Source organism: Haliotis rubra, unplaced genomic scaffold, assembly GCF_003918875.1.
Source record: "Haliotis rubra isolate DU_JTF1 unplaced genomic scaffold, ASM391887v1 Scf14, whole genome shotgun sequence".
NCBI classification, from domain to species: domain Eukaryota; kingdom Metazoa; phylum Mollusca; class Gastropoda; order Lepetellida; family Haliotidae; genus Haliotis; species Haliotis rubra.
In genome coordinates this window covers 856,913-875,476 of record NW_025765336.1, presented here as the reverse complement: position 1 = coordinate 875,476, position 18,564 = coordinate 856,913, and the positions used below count along the sequence as shown (strand labels likewise).

At 38.1% G+C, this 18,564-nt stretch overlaps 1 protein-coding gene across 3 annotated transcripts in view; it reads left to right on the top strand.

The window, feature by feature from the left end:
• Nucleotides 1-17,560, top strand: part of LOC124268693 (cubilin-like) — a 58,917-nt gene extending 41,357 nt beyond the window's left edge. For 2 of the 3 annotated variants that reach the window (XM_046703684.1, XM_046703686.1), the window contains 10 exons: nt 7,005-7,241; nt 7,386-7,484; nt 8,548-8,775; nt 9,607-9,690; nt 11,630-11,866; nt 12,236-12,334; nt 13,249-13,482; nt 14,071-14,163; nt 14,355-14,593; nt 16,239-17,560. In XM_046703684.1, coding sequence (XP_046559640.1) covers nt 7,005-7,241; nt 7,386-7,484; nt 8,548-8,775; nt 9,607-9,690; nt 11,630-11,866; nt 12,236-12,334; nt 13,249-13,482; nt 14,071-14,163; nt 14,355-14,593; nt 16,239-16,325 — 1,637 coding nt within the window. In that variant the 3' untranslated portion in view covers nt 16,326-17,560. The remainder of the gene's footprint in view (nt 1-7,004; nt 7,242-7,385; nt 7,485-8,547; nt 8,776-9,606; nt 9,691-11,629; nt 11,867-12,235; nt 12,335-13,248; nt 13,483-14,070; nt 14,164-14,354; nt 14,594-16,238) is intronic. The other variant, XM_046703685.1, reaches the window with a different exon arrangement.
• The last annotated feature ends 1,004 nt before the right edge of the window (nt 17,561-18,564 follow it).

Genomic DNA, 18,564 nt, shown 5'->3' with positions numbered 1-18,564 from the left:
CCGAGATTCGTCACAACATAATTATAGTTTCTGAAAGCTTGACGCCATGACTGAAGCAAATTCAAGCACACCGACCATGGACGTTCCCCTCATTTCTGACTATTTCCCTTGGTCACAATGAAAACAAAAAGAAAATAACAACCAGCAGATTGTCAGGATGTTCCCGACTATTTTCATTGTCACATTTATGTATATACGTTGCTTGAAACAAAACAAATTTCCGTCCAAAGTCCGTCGTACTCGTGACAGTGAACACGCCATTTTGAGAGTGATGTCATACGTACGTCAACATTGTTACACATATTTGGTCTTTTCATTAATGTTATGAATGAAAACACACACGATCAATCTGTCCTGCTGCTTACATTTTCAGTTTTTATGATTCTCTCACAAACTTTTCTCACGTGATTAATTTCAGTCTTATTATCTATTGATTTGGGACTAGACAGGAGACCAGTCTAAAATCAAGTGGCACCAATTACGTCATAATCAAAGGGACTGTTTAGCTCGGAAAACAAGGGTCACATAATGGCATACCATTTCAGCACATATTTTGAGGGTTATACTTCCATTGTAAGAAAAATTAGTGTATAATGTCAAACAATGATATTAAAATATTTCACTTTGTTTCACATAAGAATAAGTGTAATTTTATCGTGTACACTTACCCTTTAAAGCCACTGTATCTTATGATTTTGGTAGAAAATTAACTGAATATTTTGACAGCTCATGTGGAGTTCGCCAAAGTTGTGTCCTCAGCCCTGTGCTGTTTTCTGTGTACATTAAAGAACTTAAACGGTTCAGGACGGTCTCTCTCTCTCTCTCTCTCTCTCTCTCTCTCTCTCTCTCTCTCTCTCTCTCTCTCTCTCTCTCTCTTGTCTCTTCTCTCTCTCTCTCTCTCTCTCTCTCTCTCTCTCTCTCTCTCTCTCTCTCTCTCTCATTGTCCTTCTATCTCTCATTGCCAGACAACTGCACGACGACGTTGACTGCCAGTGAGGGTGAGATTACTAGTCCGGGCTACCCCGGCAACTACATGAACAACCTAAACTGCATGTACATCTTTGTGGGTGATGGGCACAACAAGATAATCACCTTTGACCTGTTGGAGATCGTCGTGGAAAGCTGTTCTTTCGACTGGCTCATTATAGACGATGGTCCTAAACTGTGCTACCCCACAACTTTCCATAAGACATGTAAGCATTGAAACACTTTGGAATGACATACAAAGAATGATTATTAATTAAATGCATGACCCATTTCCATTGTATATTGTAAGCATTGATGCTTTTTGAAACGACAAACAAAGAAATATTGTAAATGTTATCCGTGTATGATCCATATTTGTAATCGGTTGCTAGAAAACGCGTGCATGATGTGTGGTCCTATTGTGCGATTTGTCGGTAAAATACATGTGCGGATGTGGTCAAATAATCCGTCTGTATAACACGTCTGCATGATGAATGCGATACGTCTATGAGTTATGTATGTGTGATAATCTGTGTAATCTGTGTATGAGATCCATGTGTGAGATATGTGTGTGTGAAATGTCTATATGATCCATTGGCGTAATACGATTCTGTGAGTAACCGAATATTGACTCATCTCTCTTATCCGTTTATGTGGTACGTCTTTATCACCCATGTGTAAGATCCGTTTGTGAGATGTATCTGTGTTATGTGATCAGTGGATGTGATCCGTTGGACTAATTCAACTTATATAAAAGGGATTCAAATTTTACCAAGGTATTTTTGCTTCAAAAAGCATACGCAAATATGTCTCATCGACTCATCAACTGCGTTCACATCGACTCATCAACGATCATCGGGTTTTTTTCAGATATCCTCCAGAACAGATTCGTCATAAAGTTTAGAAGTGATGGAAGTGTTACCAGAAGAGGGTTTAGGATGCGATATTTTATTGGCATGGACGCACACGGTACACTTTCTCATGAATTTAGTAGACATTTTTCATTAGTATCAATCGTTCTCGCCTTTTCTGATTCTTCATAACATATATTGTTTACTATCAGTAGGAAAGTGTGTTCTTTCCCAAAAGGTGAGGTGAGGTGAAATTGGGTTTAACGTCGTGCTTGAGAATATTTCGCTCATATGACGACGTGTATGCGTGTGTATGTGTATGTGCGGCTGCTTGTACTAGCCCAGACTTAAGCTGGTTTTATAGTGCTAGCCCTCTGAGATACCATGCCGCAGTGAAACATGAATACCCAACTCAGACACATTATACTGACTCCGAGCCGACCAGTCCTTGTTGTACCCATTAATGCCGAGCGCCAGGCAGGGACCAACAAGTACCATATTTTAACGTCTTTTGGTATGACGCGGTCGGGGATCGAACCCGCGACCTTCCGCTCTCCGGGCGGACGCTCTAACCACGGAGGCGGAGGCGGTCCACTTCCAAAAGGCATGGCGACCAGTGTATTATTATTTCTTCAACTGTTGACATATTCTCGTTGTATTCGACCGTTCTCCTTCGAATACAGTGAATAACTCAGGTTGTTTGGGATGTGGAATTGTTGACACAGAGAATGGAAGATGAATGTCATACATTTAACCCTCATGTTGCAGACACTTCCATCCACACAAAGACATCTGGCCAGATATCGACGCCATGTTCCTCCTGCAACTGCACCTACAACAACTGCACCAACACCATCATAGGCAGCGGGAAGTTGCAAACACTAACCCTGGACTTCGTCTCTCTCAACTTCACGACCAGCCCTAACTGTGATGCTGGGTGGTTTACCATAGATAGGTGGACCAAAACTGTGCACCTCAACTCCATTTAAAACAACCTGTAAGCTGCTTTTATGAAAATATTATTCATGTCGCATTCTGTTTCACAGGTGGCTGTTGAAAGGAAACAATACATATGTGTGACCTATAGTGTTTTTTAAGATGCCATTGGTTTGGACAGTATTATATTTTCAAAAACAAAATAGGCAAAATTGACTGTTTAAAAATTCTTATGCAAGTATTCATCAACATATGACGAACGTGTTTAGTACGCTCTGTACATGCTGTGCACACAAACTATTGAATATTGTTACCTGTGTAATGCGTAATACAAATGTCTTCATGAAAATCATGTACGAGGTATGAAAACCACGATTATGCCTTAAAATGCGAGTTTCAGAATAAGGTTATTCGGTATTCCCATTTCCCATGTGCTTCTATATCGAAAATATCTTTCATTGGGACAATCAGGACGCCTTTTTTATTCTCAATATAGGATCCTACGGTACGGAAAAACAATGGGCTAAGAACATTTCAAGTACCACATGCTATGTTTCTTTTGCAAATTACGACTATTAATATATATCAGTTCATTTTCAGTTACGCAAAGCAAAAATATCTCCGCAATATGGTGATCGTACCTTCGTATAAGTCGTAATTACATTTACATATTCTGTACTTTCTATGCCCTGGAGTTATTGCCCTCCAGCAAAAACGAAAGCAAATTGAATCTTCGTGAGACTGGCCTGTCATTATGAAATGCAGCTTGGTTTCACACAGTAATTTGTCAAGAGACCCGGTGTTCATTCTCACTGAACATTTGATAAATACTGCAACACTCGGATAAGTTTATTTAAATAGCTGTCGAAGCGGATTTACCCATCTGAACTTGAAATTACAGAGACAAGTGAGACCGCCTCAACTGTGTCATATTTAGATCTTTGCATAAAGATTCAGAGTAACAATCTCTCCACAAGACTGTATAACAAAAGGGATGATTTTGACTTTCCCACTGTTAACTTCCCTTTCATATCGAGCAATATTCCAACAGTTCCAGCCTTTGGTGTTTACATTTCACAACTTTTGAGGTGCAATCGAGCGTGCTTTATTTACCAGGATTTCAAAGAGCGCAATGCCACTCTTGTTCAGGAGTTGTTTGATCAAGATTACAACATTCAAGGCGTCAGTGTGACATGAGGAGGGACGGTGGGGTAGCCTAGTTGTTAAAGCGTTGGCTCGTCACGCCGAAGACCCGGGCTCGAATCCCCACATGTGTACAATGTGTGTGAAGCCCATTTCAGGTGTCCCCCGCCGTGGTGTTGCTGGAATATTGCTAAAAGCGGCGTAAAACTAAAGTCCGTCAGTCAGACATGAGGAGGACATTTCCAAATGCATCAGTGACAAAACTGACGTCCGACGCAATTACCTATTTTGACTTATACCATACGTTCCCGAATTAGTTTAGATGAACAATTGACTAGACTTATAGTTTGGCATGAAATGCATGTGGACCCGGTTTTTTGTAAATATCTTTTCATCCAATGACCCAATCGATCTCAAACTGTGCAAGTGGATGTTTTGTCAGACAACCTAATCACATTGTAAATCACCGATTTTATGCATTTGTATTAAAGAATCTGTCTATGTAACTGTCAACAAAATAAACAGCAGAACGCAGAAGGCTTGCAGAGGGAGGGAGCCAATGACCTGTAACAGCGGCAGTGTTGGGTCATAAAGGTAAATGCACGTGCAGTTCATGATAGTTACCTGTGCACTGCACAGTGATAGACCGTTTGGATCATTCACATTGACTACTTCTAGCTGTCATCATGAAAGCTTATTCAGATGATGCTAAAAGTTTAATTAGCAATGTGTTTAAGTTTTTTTAAAAAGAGAGCAAACGTAGCAAACCGATTTATAAGGTGTCGGATTACATGAAACGTACAACTTTTGCTCCTGGCATGAAAGAGAACATCGTGCTAACAATTGTGAAAAATAAACCAACAACCAATAAACAAAACCTTGTACAAAAAGGTAGGCATCCAAAGTTAGATTCTTTTGACAGCAGGGTCATCAGCATAGCTGATCTACATTGACGAACGTTGACCTTTATGACCCAACACTGCCGCTGTTACAGGTCTTTGGCTCCCTCCCTCTGCAAGCCTTCTGCGTTCTGCTGTTTATTTTGTTGACAGTTACATAGACAGATTCTTTAATACAAATGCATAAAATCGGTGATTTACATAGCACATGTTTATGAAGGGTGCCACCGGTGGGGCCGGATACCCCCACCTGTTCGCGAACACCTAGTATCATCACTACTTCATAGTGATTCATAAACATATGCTGTCTTCGTATCGCATGGTGACAGTCCTTAGATTGTCTGGTCCAGACTCGATTCGTTTACAAACAACATCATACAGCCGTAATGCTGCTGAAACAAACATCTGCACATGATATAGTCACATGTGTACAATCAACTCTGCTTTTAGCAGAGATTTCTTATGGATGGGGAAAGGGTTTTGTATATAAAACCTGTCATATTGAACTCTATCAAATTTGAGATAGAAATGAAATTACCCAACGTTTCCTGTTTCAGATGCATTTTTTTGGCAGTTTGGATATTGTGACGCATGGCGGAGATCGATCTGGAGGCTTTGTTGCCAACTACGCTGTACAAGGTAGAGCTGGTGTACTTTCTCTCAAAACCTACTTTCGGTAAGAACATTGGATAACAATGTCAAGCTTAATGAAGAGAATGAGGCAGAGAGCGAATTGATTAATTCCCACCAAATGATGAAGCGGTGAATTGCGGACACAGACAGAACTAAGTACATGTAACTATTGCCTATAGCAACAATATCTTTAGAACAGATAATAGTGCAATTCGTGGGGTATACAGAAAGAATCTCACCCGAGTGTCTTTTGATCTCAAATATATTACCACGTGTTGATAAAGTTACAAATATGAGAAAAGTTTGAATATGGGATGTCTACAAACGGTACACTGGGAGAGACATCACTGGAACAGTTGATCTGATTTGATGTAAACATATTTTATTCCTTAAATGCAAGGAATTGGGAACAAGATATCTAATACCTATTCCCTGATATCTATCGCAATTAAGAAATGATTTTACAAAATACTGTTTTCTCACATAATCTAAGTTACACATCAACTGTTGTCTTATCCTTTATTTCGTTAATGACATTTCCTTTTGCTGAGCATATGATAAACATTACATGAAACAGTTGCTGACAGTGATGTGACGTGCCCAGTGACTTAAAAATTTCAATTTATCCTTACATGAAAATAATAAAACAAGAACATAAAATAAAATAATTATGGCAATAACGTAAGCCGACTACCAAATCAACTTCAGTGATTAGCATTGTTTGTTTCTGGAAACAAAAGAGCACTAGTGTCAAGGCAGACATACTTAAAATACATGAAAACAAAACATCATTACAAGTTATTCTGTGAAAAAGAAGAAAGTGAAGGTACTGTGTCCGTAGACACTTGCGATATCATGGTTCGAGTATTGGTTGCATTAACGTTGATCAGTGCGTCCTGTACGCATAAAAAATTGACAATGGACGCAACAAAATTTATTAGCGCGTCCACAGGGACTTTTACTTTTTGTAAAATTTCCAATCACGTGACAATAACTTATCACTAAGTTTGTTACTACCTGGATTATGGTATTAGCATTTGCAAATGGTTGTGCATACTTTTATGATAGGTCCAACAATAAAAAACACATTATCAGCTTGCATGTACCTATATCATGTCAACCTGTCAAATTTGTGTATTTACCATGACCTTTATCTATTGTAACGTACTTAACTGTTTGGACTTATGCTAAACTATTCCTTTTATGCGCAGTATGTTACACGTTACAGCGTCACAAGAAGAAGGTTAAAGATATGATATACCATCGATAGAAGCAGATCTTTTTTCATCTGTCAAAAATAGTACTTTATGAATGCATAGAATACATATAATGCATACAATTAATATAAGTACAACTACCGGTACTGTTTGGTCGGACATGAGTAGTTGAAATGTAAGTAGCTCAAACCGAAAACGTAAAAGTGATACTGGACAATGGAATTATAACACACATAGCAGCTGACGTGTTTCTCTTTCGAGCAGGAAGAACAAGCAAATGCAAGCACATATTTTAAGGGTTGGACATAGAAATGCTATTAGATCATATGACTACGTAGTCCTGTTTTTCCCATTGTCAGACAACTGCACAACGACGTTGACCGCAAGTCAGGGTGTGATTACCAGTCCTGGCTACTCTGGCATCCACACCGACTACCTCAGCTGCATGTACATCATCGTGGGTGATGGACACAGCCAGTTCATCGCCATTGACCTGCTTAAAATGGACCTGCAAGGAAGTACCGACTGTTCCTACGACTGGCTGATTATAGACGATGGTCTTAAACTGTGCTACCCCGCAAGGTTCCATAAGACATGTAAGCAGTGATTCTATTTCCAACGATATACACAGAGAAAATTTCATGTAACAGATGATCTATTTGCGTCATCAGTCTTTGTTATATGTCTGTGTGATCTGTTTTGGACAGGTGCAAGTGAATAAAACAACGCTTTTGTTTCAGATGTCCTACAGGACAGTTTGACCATCAAGTTCAGAACTGATTACGACAGCAGCAGTAGAGGCTTTAAGTTGCATTACTCTGTCGGCCTGGACGCAAACGGTACATCATGGCAATCATTTTATCCAATATTTGTATGAAAAATGACAGTAGATCTGAACTTAGATATGAACCTGTTCAAGCAGTATGTATACATTCTATAGTCTTTTCCACTTTTTGTTTCACGAAATATATTTCACAAGTTAACGCTCATACGTACCGCACGTGCCTTTGTTTCACTGTTCCATCTACTGCGCTTACCCCCTTGTAATACAAACCAATAATAGCGATTTGAATCTATGATCGTTTATTAAACAACTTTAATCACAAGTTGAATAGAATTTTGAGATTTAAATGTTCATTTGGCAAGGTAAATAATATGAGGATACGCAATCTTAATTTCACTAAATTTGATTTACTTTTTTGTTTAAAGTGAAATTCATCGGTACGTTTTCACTGCAAACAGACTTTAGCATGTATGACGATCAGGGAAACAAAACATACTGAACTGTATATCATTACGTCATATGTAGTCATCTCTGTTAGAGAAAACGTCCTCCTGAGAGGGTACGTAAGTCCACAAACATTCAAAGAAAATTCAAACTTTCCACTATTTTTAATCGCAGTATATGTGTTTTTTTTAAATGTATGGCTAGATGTGTCTACATTGCTAACGGCTGAGGGGATGGTGTAAATCCAGCTAGGGTCCATGCAGGAAGCAAATGTATTGTAAGTCCCCATGGTCCCTAGTATGGTGATCTACCTTCAGTCGTTGGCAACCTATAGCCTGTTTTTACATTGTATTGTCATGTATAGTTAAAATATTTTAGATTCAAATACATGTACTAGTTTCATATTTATTTCTGTGATAATCTAGTTGTTTTACTGTACTCCGATGGCATAATTTTATAATTTACCTTTAATTGTTAATATATTTATAACTTGATTTAGTCACGATATGGCTGAAATATTGCCGATGTGACTTAAAACCTTTAACTCAAACACTCACTCTATTGCAAACGATCGTTTTTCTTAGACCTCGATACAGTGAATAACAGATGTTTACGGTAATTCTTTTACTCAGAGAATGGAAGATGACTAGCTTATGTTCACCCTTATGTTGCAGACACTTCCATCCACACAAAGACATCTGGACAAATATCGACGCCATGTTCCTCCTGCAACTGCACCTACAACAACTGCACCAACACCATCATAGGCAGTGGGAAGTTGCAAACACTAACCCTGGACTTCGTCTCTCTCAACTTCACGACTAGCGCTGACTGTGATACTGGGTGGTTAACCATAGATGGTGGACCTAGAATTTGCACCTCAACACCCTATAAAACAACCCGTAAGCTGAACCACTGTGGTTGTATATATTTTGATAGATCTGTTATACGAAAACATAATGGGGCATGACTGTTCTGAAGGTATTATGCACAATGGTTACTGGCAACATTTTCATTGTATTCATTTGGTTTTAAAAATACCAAGATTCAATTTGTATGCAGAAAGAGATGTATTAAATATGTGTATGACAAAGCAGCTCAAGCCAGTGAGACGTAAAATGTATTTGTCACAGAATGACATGATTGTGAAAACGATGTGGACGGTTAATTCTGTCAGAGATAAAGATTGATACCGATATGTTATTTGCGAACACTGAAAGTAGAACCTTCCTGACTTCTCACAAGCCCGTATCCATTGGAGTGTAAACTCAACGGATATGGTCTTAATCCATTGGCTTTATCTTCCACTCATTGTATGAGACCTATCATTTACAAATAGTGAGTGAGTGAGTATGGTTTTACGCCGCTTTTAGCAATATTCCAGCAATATCGCGGCGGGGTACACCAGAAATGAGCTTCACACTTTGTGCCCATGTGGGGAATCGAACCCGGGTCTTCGGCGTGACGAGCCAACGCTTTAACCACTAGGCTACCCCACCGCCCCTCATTTACAAATAGAAATACCATCTATTCCTCCAAACAGTCTACTCTAACGAGGACCAATTTTATGAGAAATAAATAGCCGTATGTAACTGTACATTGTATAAGTGTGTTAATGTTCTCTCTGACCATTTCAAATGAGCTTTTCTGTCCTATTAAGATGTGATTTGTGTAGAGACCTTTTTACTCAATTATATCAGGTAGAAATATATTAACCGAAAATTCTGTTTCAGATGCATTTTTTGGCAGTGTAGATATCGTGACCCATGGTGGTGTGAACTCTTATGGTGGCTTTGTTGTCAACTACGCCGTTGAAGGTAATTCTTGTTGACGTGCTTTCAACAACTTCCTGTAAGTAAACGCGTTAAAACCATTTCCATGTCCATAAGAAATATCTGCCCATACAGAGTCGTTTGTAAAATTCCGACTATGTTTGTGTGTGTATATTTCCCATTCCCAGTAAATGATAAAGTAGTGTCATTTTCATAGCTAACAAACTGAATACTAACTTAGAAAATTACTTTATCACACCGAAGGAGCAGTGAACGGTAGGAAATATTTCATAGCAGGAAGTGGACGATTTATCACACGAGAGGTGAGCAGGTTGATTTTTTGGTGTGGGAAATTTGTCAATATTTGTATTTTTATAGGACACATTGTCCCCAAAATTCATGCTGTAAAATAGAAGACACGTGTGCGCAATTCTACCAAATATCTTTCCATTCCGTCATTATACTAGCACATGAGCCTTTAAAACAACTTCTAGCTTCGGTTAAGTTTCCGTAAAGATGCATAAACATACCAAAGTTTAAGGTATCATTTCCGTAGAGACGAAAAACAAAATACACCGACATTTAGAGTAACTATGGAACTTTGTTTGTACAAAATTTGAATGCATAGTGTTGTGCCGTTTTCCAGCTTTCATCCTCGAAAGATCCACACCATCAAACTGTTAGTGAACGATTTAGAACATCATGGTGAACGATTTCATGTCGAACTTTAATATACACACTGAACGCTTTACTGTGGTTATTCAATAAAGTTTCCAGCGACAAGGTGTGCTGTACTGCCCGAAAGTACAGTATTCACTGAGAAACCATATAGAGACATCCGTATTTCAGTCAAATAGAGCTAAATCAATCAAACTTTGATATGTTTATGCATCTTTACGGAAACGTAACCGAAGCTAGACTGCTTGACTGTGTTGAATTCTCGATCATAAGGGATAAATATTTCAATATTAAAACAGTAAAGGACCTTTTTAATAATATTATTTATTATTTAATCATTGAGTTTTTAAAAGAGATAGATTTGTTAGTATAATGACGGAAGGGAACGATTTTTGGTGGAACATGTGTCTTCGATTTTACACCATGAATTTTGGGGACAATGTGACCTATAAAAATATAGATTATTGACAATTTTCTTACACCTATAAAGTGAAACCTGCTCACCTCTCGTGTGAATCGTTCACTTGCTGTTATGAAATATTTCCTAACGTTCACCGCTCCTACGATGTGTTTATGTAGAATACGTTTTCAGACAGATACGATGTTATATTGACAAGAGTACCTAGTCTTTGGTGCCGTAATAGTCATATCTATCCGTAATGATAATTTATTGTCTTTTCTGTTGCCAATATATTATTACTTTGATGCCCCTGCAAATGAAACGTGCCACGAAAATAGGACAAATGGCAGGCTATACATACCGGGATTATGTCATACTATTATATGTTTGCATTCTGAAGGATTAGGGCATAAAGATGTAGGTTTCAATTCTATTCATATAGCAGCTATATCTAAAATTGAACTTTCGCTAGTGTAGTGTTCAATTTTAAAGGTTTTGAGTACAACCACCGGCACTGTTTTGTTGGCAGTCAAAACAATTAGTGTGTTGAAACCCGAACTGTAAAGCATGCTTTCTGATATTATAGCGTTCTGATATTATTATATGAGGTTACAAGTTCATCTATGGGGCTTGAATACCAATCAAATAAATGCAGAATGTGTAAAATGATAATTAATTGTCATGGACCTGAAGATCGTCCAGTAGATTATCGAATCATTATGAAAACCAAACATTTAAAAAAAGTGACTCAAGGCATTATACCTTAGTAAATCAATGTTTCAAATGACTATGAATACTCTGTGTTAGAAATGCAAATTTTGGACAACTCGTGTTTCTGTGAGTCAAGAATAATAAAGCATTATTGAGACCACAAGTGATCCCAAGCCTGTTTTCTGTCATTGTCAGACAACTGCACGACGACGTTGACCGCCAATGAGGGTGAGATCACCAGTCCTGGCTACCCTGGAATACATACCAACTACCTCAGCTGCTCGTACGTCATCGTGGGTGATGGGCACACACAGAGCATAACAATTGACCTGTTGGAGATGGATCTTCATGAGGTTTCAGGCTGTAGCAACGACTGGCTCATTATAGGCGATGGTCCTCAGCTGTGCTCCCCCACAACGTTCCATAAAACATGTAAGCTTATATATCTAGATGAAACAACAAGTGTGTGTCCATTAAGTGCATGATCCTTGATTGTTTGATCCGTCTGAGTGACTCATATATCTCAATGAAATCCGACTGTGAAAAAGGGTTGTGTAATCTGTCTGTATGATATGCTTGTTTGGCCCGTCTATGTTTGTGTCTCTATGATTACTTTAAGTCTTTGACTGGCACGTGTGAAAAGAAATCGAAGACGTTTTTTTCATCTCCACTTACTTTTTCTCAAGGAAGCGTCTGTGTTAAAAGAAGAAAGAACGTCCAGTTATTACCAGTTTTATGTAATCTAACAATGATGATACAACTCTTTCAGTGATCATTGTAACAACACTGTTTTTATTTCAGATGCCTTTCAGGACAGATTCATCATCAAGTTCAGAACTGATTACGACACCAGAAGTAGAGGGTTTAAGATGCATTACTTTGTCGGCATGGATGCAAACGGTACGCTATGTGATTATTAGGCATTATTGATTCGTTATGATCGGTCATCGTCTTTCTTATTCTTCATAACAATTGCGCATTTGTGTCTTTTATTTAACAGTAAATACATATATAAATAAACATTTCTACATTATCAACTGTGTATATCCTCGAGTTTTGCCTTTTGAATTTTCTAAATGCTATTGGGCTGTTATTGACGAAAAGAAGAGCTGCAATGAAATAATTATGTCCAAAACCATTCTCTGTATTAGATGATTTGTTTGTGGAATCCCTTAATGAGCAAAGAAATCAAATGACTGAAGATACCAACCTCATAACTAAAGTATTTTTACTATATGAAAGAGAGAAACTAACCTTCAACACTTCCGGTAAAGACTCATTCCTACATTCGTGTTGATTTTGTCTTTTCATTTTCGAGTCAGATCATGAGACAAATATATTTCGGGATTAACGTGAAACATTGCTGGGTTCACTTTTGACGTGTTTGTGAGTCAAACAACCGGTACTGTTTGAAAAAAGATAATTATCTGTCGTAGTAATGCTAGTAATGTAGTAATGGTAATAACGTCAGTTATCCACAGTATTGACGCCAAAGAAACACAGATTACATATGTGGGTAGAAGTACATGTACCTTCAAGTGTATCGCTAACCATAATTCTTGCGTGAGGTTTCAACAACGTAACCCTTTTCATTTTGGCCCCAGGGATTGGCTGACATGTATGACGATTAAGAAAACTTAAAGAAAACACCTATGTCATGTATATTATTATATTATTGTCATCTTCCCCATTGTAATCTGTTGTTCCTGACGTCAATACTGTGAATAACTGACGTTGTCTGTAATGGCGTGGGGTCGGGGACTGATGTGTTGTAGAATGATTGATGAGGGTCATAATCTAATCTCATGTTGCAGACAACTGCACTTCTACCCACTTGAAGACATCTGGCCAGATATCGACGCCATGTTCCTCCTGCAATTGCACCTACAGCAACTGCACCAACACTATCATAGGCAGCGGGAAGTTGCAAACACTAATTCTGAACTTCGTCTCTCTCAACTTCACAAACAGCGCTAACTGTGACATCGGATGGTTAACCATAGATGACGGACCACAAATATGCACCGCAAAGCCCTTCAAAACTACTTGTAAGCTGAAACATTGATGCTCTCTGTCAAAACTACTTGTAAGCTGAAACATTGATGTTCTCAGTATAATTTTCCGAAACCTTAATATATAATGTTTTTTAAACAAAATGAATAGATATGGATGCTAGTGGTTTAACAATATACGGAAAACGGATTGTTAAGTACCAAAATTTCCAATTGTACGGACCTCTCCAATTTCTAGATGTATCAAACAATGGAGCACATATATCAAATAATAGAAAGCACTCTGCCATCTGTGTAGAGTGGTGATTCATGTTTCATATTGTTCCCTTAGTAGTCAATGATTAGATAGTGGTTTACGAGTGTTTAAGAGATATTATTGCAAATCACTCAGAACAACACCAAATATGTTCACCTTCATTGTTCACACTGATATCCTGGCAATGGTAAAAAAAGCCGAGGAACTCATGCGGGCACACATTTTGTATAGTGGTAACAGTAACATTTTTGTTTTAAAATCATTTCAAAAGATGACTATATATTCTACTGAGACGGAATTCATGTATCAGACATTATCTGTAAGATGCGAGGAGCAGCTATACTTAATCCAATCTTTTCCTGTTTCAGATGCATTTTTCGGTAGTGTCGATATCGTGATACATGGTGGGGATCGATCTGTGGACACCTGTGGTGGCTTCGTTGTCAACTACGCTGTTCAAGGTAGAGCTTGTGTTTGAAACTACGTTTTCTAGGAACTGATTATCAATATCACCTTTAGCTAGCAGACATTACAAGAAACATTTGCCTTTATATGCAGTATTTCCTGCAATGTTTAACCATGGCTCAGTAGGCAAAAGCTATACTTTCAAATTATAATCGCCTATCATCTAGCATTTACTCTGTTGTTTCAGATGAGGTCAACAATACACTGACGTACAACACAAATAGTGGGCAGTTAATCGGGCCATCATTTCCAGGGACATATACAAGTTCTTATGATGCCACCTACATCATCGTCGGCAATTTCATTCCACAGAAAATCACTATAGATATCGCGCTCACTACATATTCTTCAGGTTCGTGTTACTATAGCAAACTGACACTGAACAGTACGAGGATCTGTGTTACCCTGGAACGTACAACAGGACATGTAAGTATCGTCATCCGCCGTACATGCATGTAGTACACATGTCCTTTGTGGATGGTGTATGTGCCCCACATTAACATGTTATCCATGTAGCCAATCATTATCCCACTCGTACAGATCACATTTAGTGATAACACTGTTAGAGAAGATTGTTATCCCGCCACATCATCACAACATTGTGTTGTTACTGGCTTCATACCTTGCCATCAGTGAGGACCTGGGTTAGAATTAGTCTCCAACATCTCATGCTTGTCGTAAAAGACTAACAGGATCGGGTGGTAAGGCTCGCTGATCTGCTTGATGCTGGTCCCTGAATTGTCTTGTCTAAACACGAAAATGTATAATTCAACATGGTAACATGTTTATTGCGGCATTTGACAACAAACAAAGTTATATAGATATAGCTTCATTGTACGTTTTGGTGTGTATTTGCACCATAGAATGAAAGGTCACTTTTTGGAGTACACGGAGTCTAATCATTTCCTAATACTTCAGACGTAGCTGTTTGCGAATGACATAATTAGTATATCAAGCACCATGTCATGATGGCACATCAAACTGGATACTGTCTCGAAATACTGGAATATATAGAAACTTAAAATGAATTAACAGGGTGTTCGTAATGTAACATTCAGAAAAAGGGGGGACTGTTGCATTTCGAGACATATCAAAGCAACAAGCTGGCAGCAGGATACTCTAACACAGCTTTTGAGGTACAATCGAGCATGCTCTTTTAACCAAGATTTCAAAGAGTGTCCACCATAAGAATCTTGCTTAGAAGTTGTGTGATCAAGGTTACAACTTTCAAGTCCTCAGTAAATCTTTCAAAATGTTTTACAAATGAGGAGATTATTTCCAAACTGGGCGCAAAAGTTGTCCGATGCAGTTCTCTATTTTGACTTGTGCCCAACGTTTCCGATTTTTTTAGGCGACCAGCTGACTAACCTTTGATTGTGTATATGGCAGGTGCCACCGGTAGGTCACTCTGTGCTGCCCTTTAGCCATTTACTAGTGATTTTTTAACATATGTATATTATAATAGTTTGCAGTATTACAGTTGTGTGACGCTGTCTGTATACAATTGAGTGAGTAAGTTTAGTTTTACGCCACACTCAGCAAAATTCCAGCTATATGGCGGCGGTCTGTAAATAATCGAGTCTGGACCAGACATTCCAGTGATCAACAGCATGAGCATTGATCTGCGCAATTGGGAATCGATGACATGTGTCAACCAAGCCAGAGAGCCTGACCACCCGATCCCGTTAGTCGCCTCTTACGACAAGAATGGGTTACTGAAGGTTCATTCTAACCCGGACCTTCACGGGTCTGTAAACAACTGAGTGTTGGGCAGATGATCCAGTGACTGATAAAGTGTCATACGATGATATAACTATGAATTAGTGATGATACCAGCTGTTCGCAAAGTGATGAACTTTTTCTGTACCTGCACTCGTCATAAACATGGCATTGAACAGCAAATTCTTCTAATTTTGGGTTGAATGACTTCCGACGTCGTTGCAAGGTTAGGCAGAATGGATTGATCCCAATATTTCCCATTTTGGCACTGACAACATTATATTTATATGAATCTTAAACTACGGTATGTCAAAATCGACCTCATTTCAAGATGAATTTTTTCCTCTTTCAGATTTGTCACAGAATGATTTCACCATACGATTCGCTGGTCGTTATGGTTCAAGTTTTCTCATTCACTATGAGAAAGAAGATAATTTAGAAGGTAAAACACACGTATAACACTTCAATTCTGTTCTTGTAATCTTGTACTCTAACGTGAACAGTAGCATATTACTTTAATATTTAATTTATCGGAGAAAAATGACACAATCAAAATGACAAAGGCAAGAATTGTATGGATGTCAACTTCTTAATTGTAATGGACAAGACGTTTCGAAGTATATTCTTACTCCATCATCAGATATAACGTCGTGTCTATCACATAAAGAAGCTGACATCCATAAGATTCTTGCCTTAAGGTGTATCCCTGCTAAATTCAAAGACTCAATTGAAATGATGTTACTTCATTAACAGTTATGAATGTTATCATTGTTAAGCTGTACATTTCAGATGGTTATAATAATAATAATATAATATGTTATGATAAATAGGTGAATAGATGGAAGGAAGGGCAGATGGATGGATGGATGGATGAATATGTGGAGAGATGTGGAACGACCGTAAGCAAGCATCATTGTATGAATGAAACAATGATTCAGTGAATGGACATGTATGATTGGTGTGGAGCGAAGAAACGAGTCGCGGATCACAAACGGACCAAGGTAAGTGTTGATTTAACCCGAGTCTCTACAGCAGCAGCGCGGTGACGAGACGGCAGTCACCAAACAGGGTATGTAATACTTATCCATTCCTATGCACATGTTCAGATTTGTTTCCACCCTTGGAAACATTGCGCATTGTGAATCGTGTCGGTGCTTCTTTGGCTTTTTACATTGGTTTATTTGCTTTTAATATGCTCTTGAGGTGTTTTGACATTTTGAATGTACTGTGCTCAAAACAAATGTATTATTGAATTATGCTTATATATCCTTACATTACGAATTGAACAATAAATGGAGTTTTGTGATTTTAGCCTTCTTTTGTATGTTATTAGAAAATGTACAAACACGTAAGTATGTTCCTATTGTACTATGGATAAATTGTTAAAAATATATCTGTGTTACAAATCACACAAGCCACGTATTAAGGAAACTTTAAACTGTTTTCAGTTAGTTCAAGTAATGTTACAGGTCTTGAAATCATGTACCGTTTATTCCAGAATATTAAGTGTATTAACATTGTTCCTTCAACATGATATGTACTTGTATGGTTTGGATTTACAAACATATTGTAATATAAACACATTTGAAGCTGATCATACTGTACAGCTGTACACAATCTTTTGCCCTCTAGGATCGGGTTCTTCGTGATGTTGATGCACAGAGTCATGCAAGACCAAAAACTGGAAGATGTGGATCCACTCCTGGTACAAATTATTTATCGAAACGTGTAGCCATCATTCATTTTCATTCCCAGAAACACAAACTGATCAGTTTGAAGAAGCACATTATAATTCTATTTTTGTCACATACCCTGAAATAATGTAGTTTGGCGACTTAAAGTTTTACCCATTCTGTTCAAAACTATGTTTTGTTACAAAGTCGCTTCTTGGAGGTGGTCAACAGAAAAGAATGCAACGCATTCAACAGTTGGAGCTAAATGTGTACGTTATGTAATATGCAGACAATATCAGTAAGGAATAAATTGAGCCAATCCGGGGCTGCCAAACAGACGTATAGAAGCAGAGGAAGTCCAGGCAATCTGGAAAATAGCAACGGTACATATGGTACAAGTAGAAATACGTAAATGCATCGGACGTCGTTATTGTCACTGGCACATTTTTAACAAATTGTCCTGAACGTCTAGAGATGCATATGTCACTATATCTGTGGTCACTGAATTAACCAATGTGACCATTGTCACATTGCCCAAGCGACAAAGCAAGGAAGTTTTTCCTTAAGTTCGTTGTATGTGAAACATCTTCTTCCAGGATAGTATCTATGCTGACATTTTACAACCTGCATCGAGGCTTTCCTCTTGGATTAAGCACACATACCCTGATAAAATTGATATGTTGTTTAAAGCAGTGTAAAAGTCAAATCAGTCATTTGGAAAAAATAGCAAAATTATTGCAAGAAATGCACATGTTCTTGAAATGTACAAAACTATTTTGGGCAGCATTATATTGGAACAAACTTCAACAGGTAAACTGAAAGTTCATGTTATCGGAAATATATTATTGTGTGAAGAAGTTCTTTTTTATTATTTTGAAGGAACATGGCGACATGGCATGACTTGGCGCAGATGTACCTGGAATGCACAGTTATGTCAACTGCATACACGTGGACTACACTCGTTTTAATGGATCATCGTGTGATTTGGGCTCAATACCGCTTTGA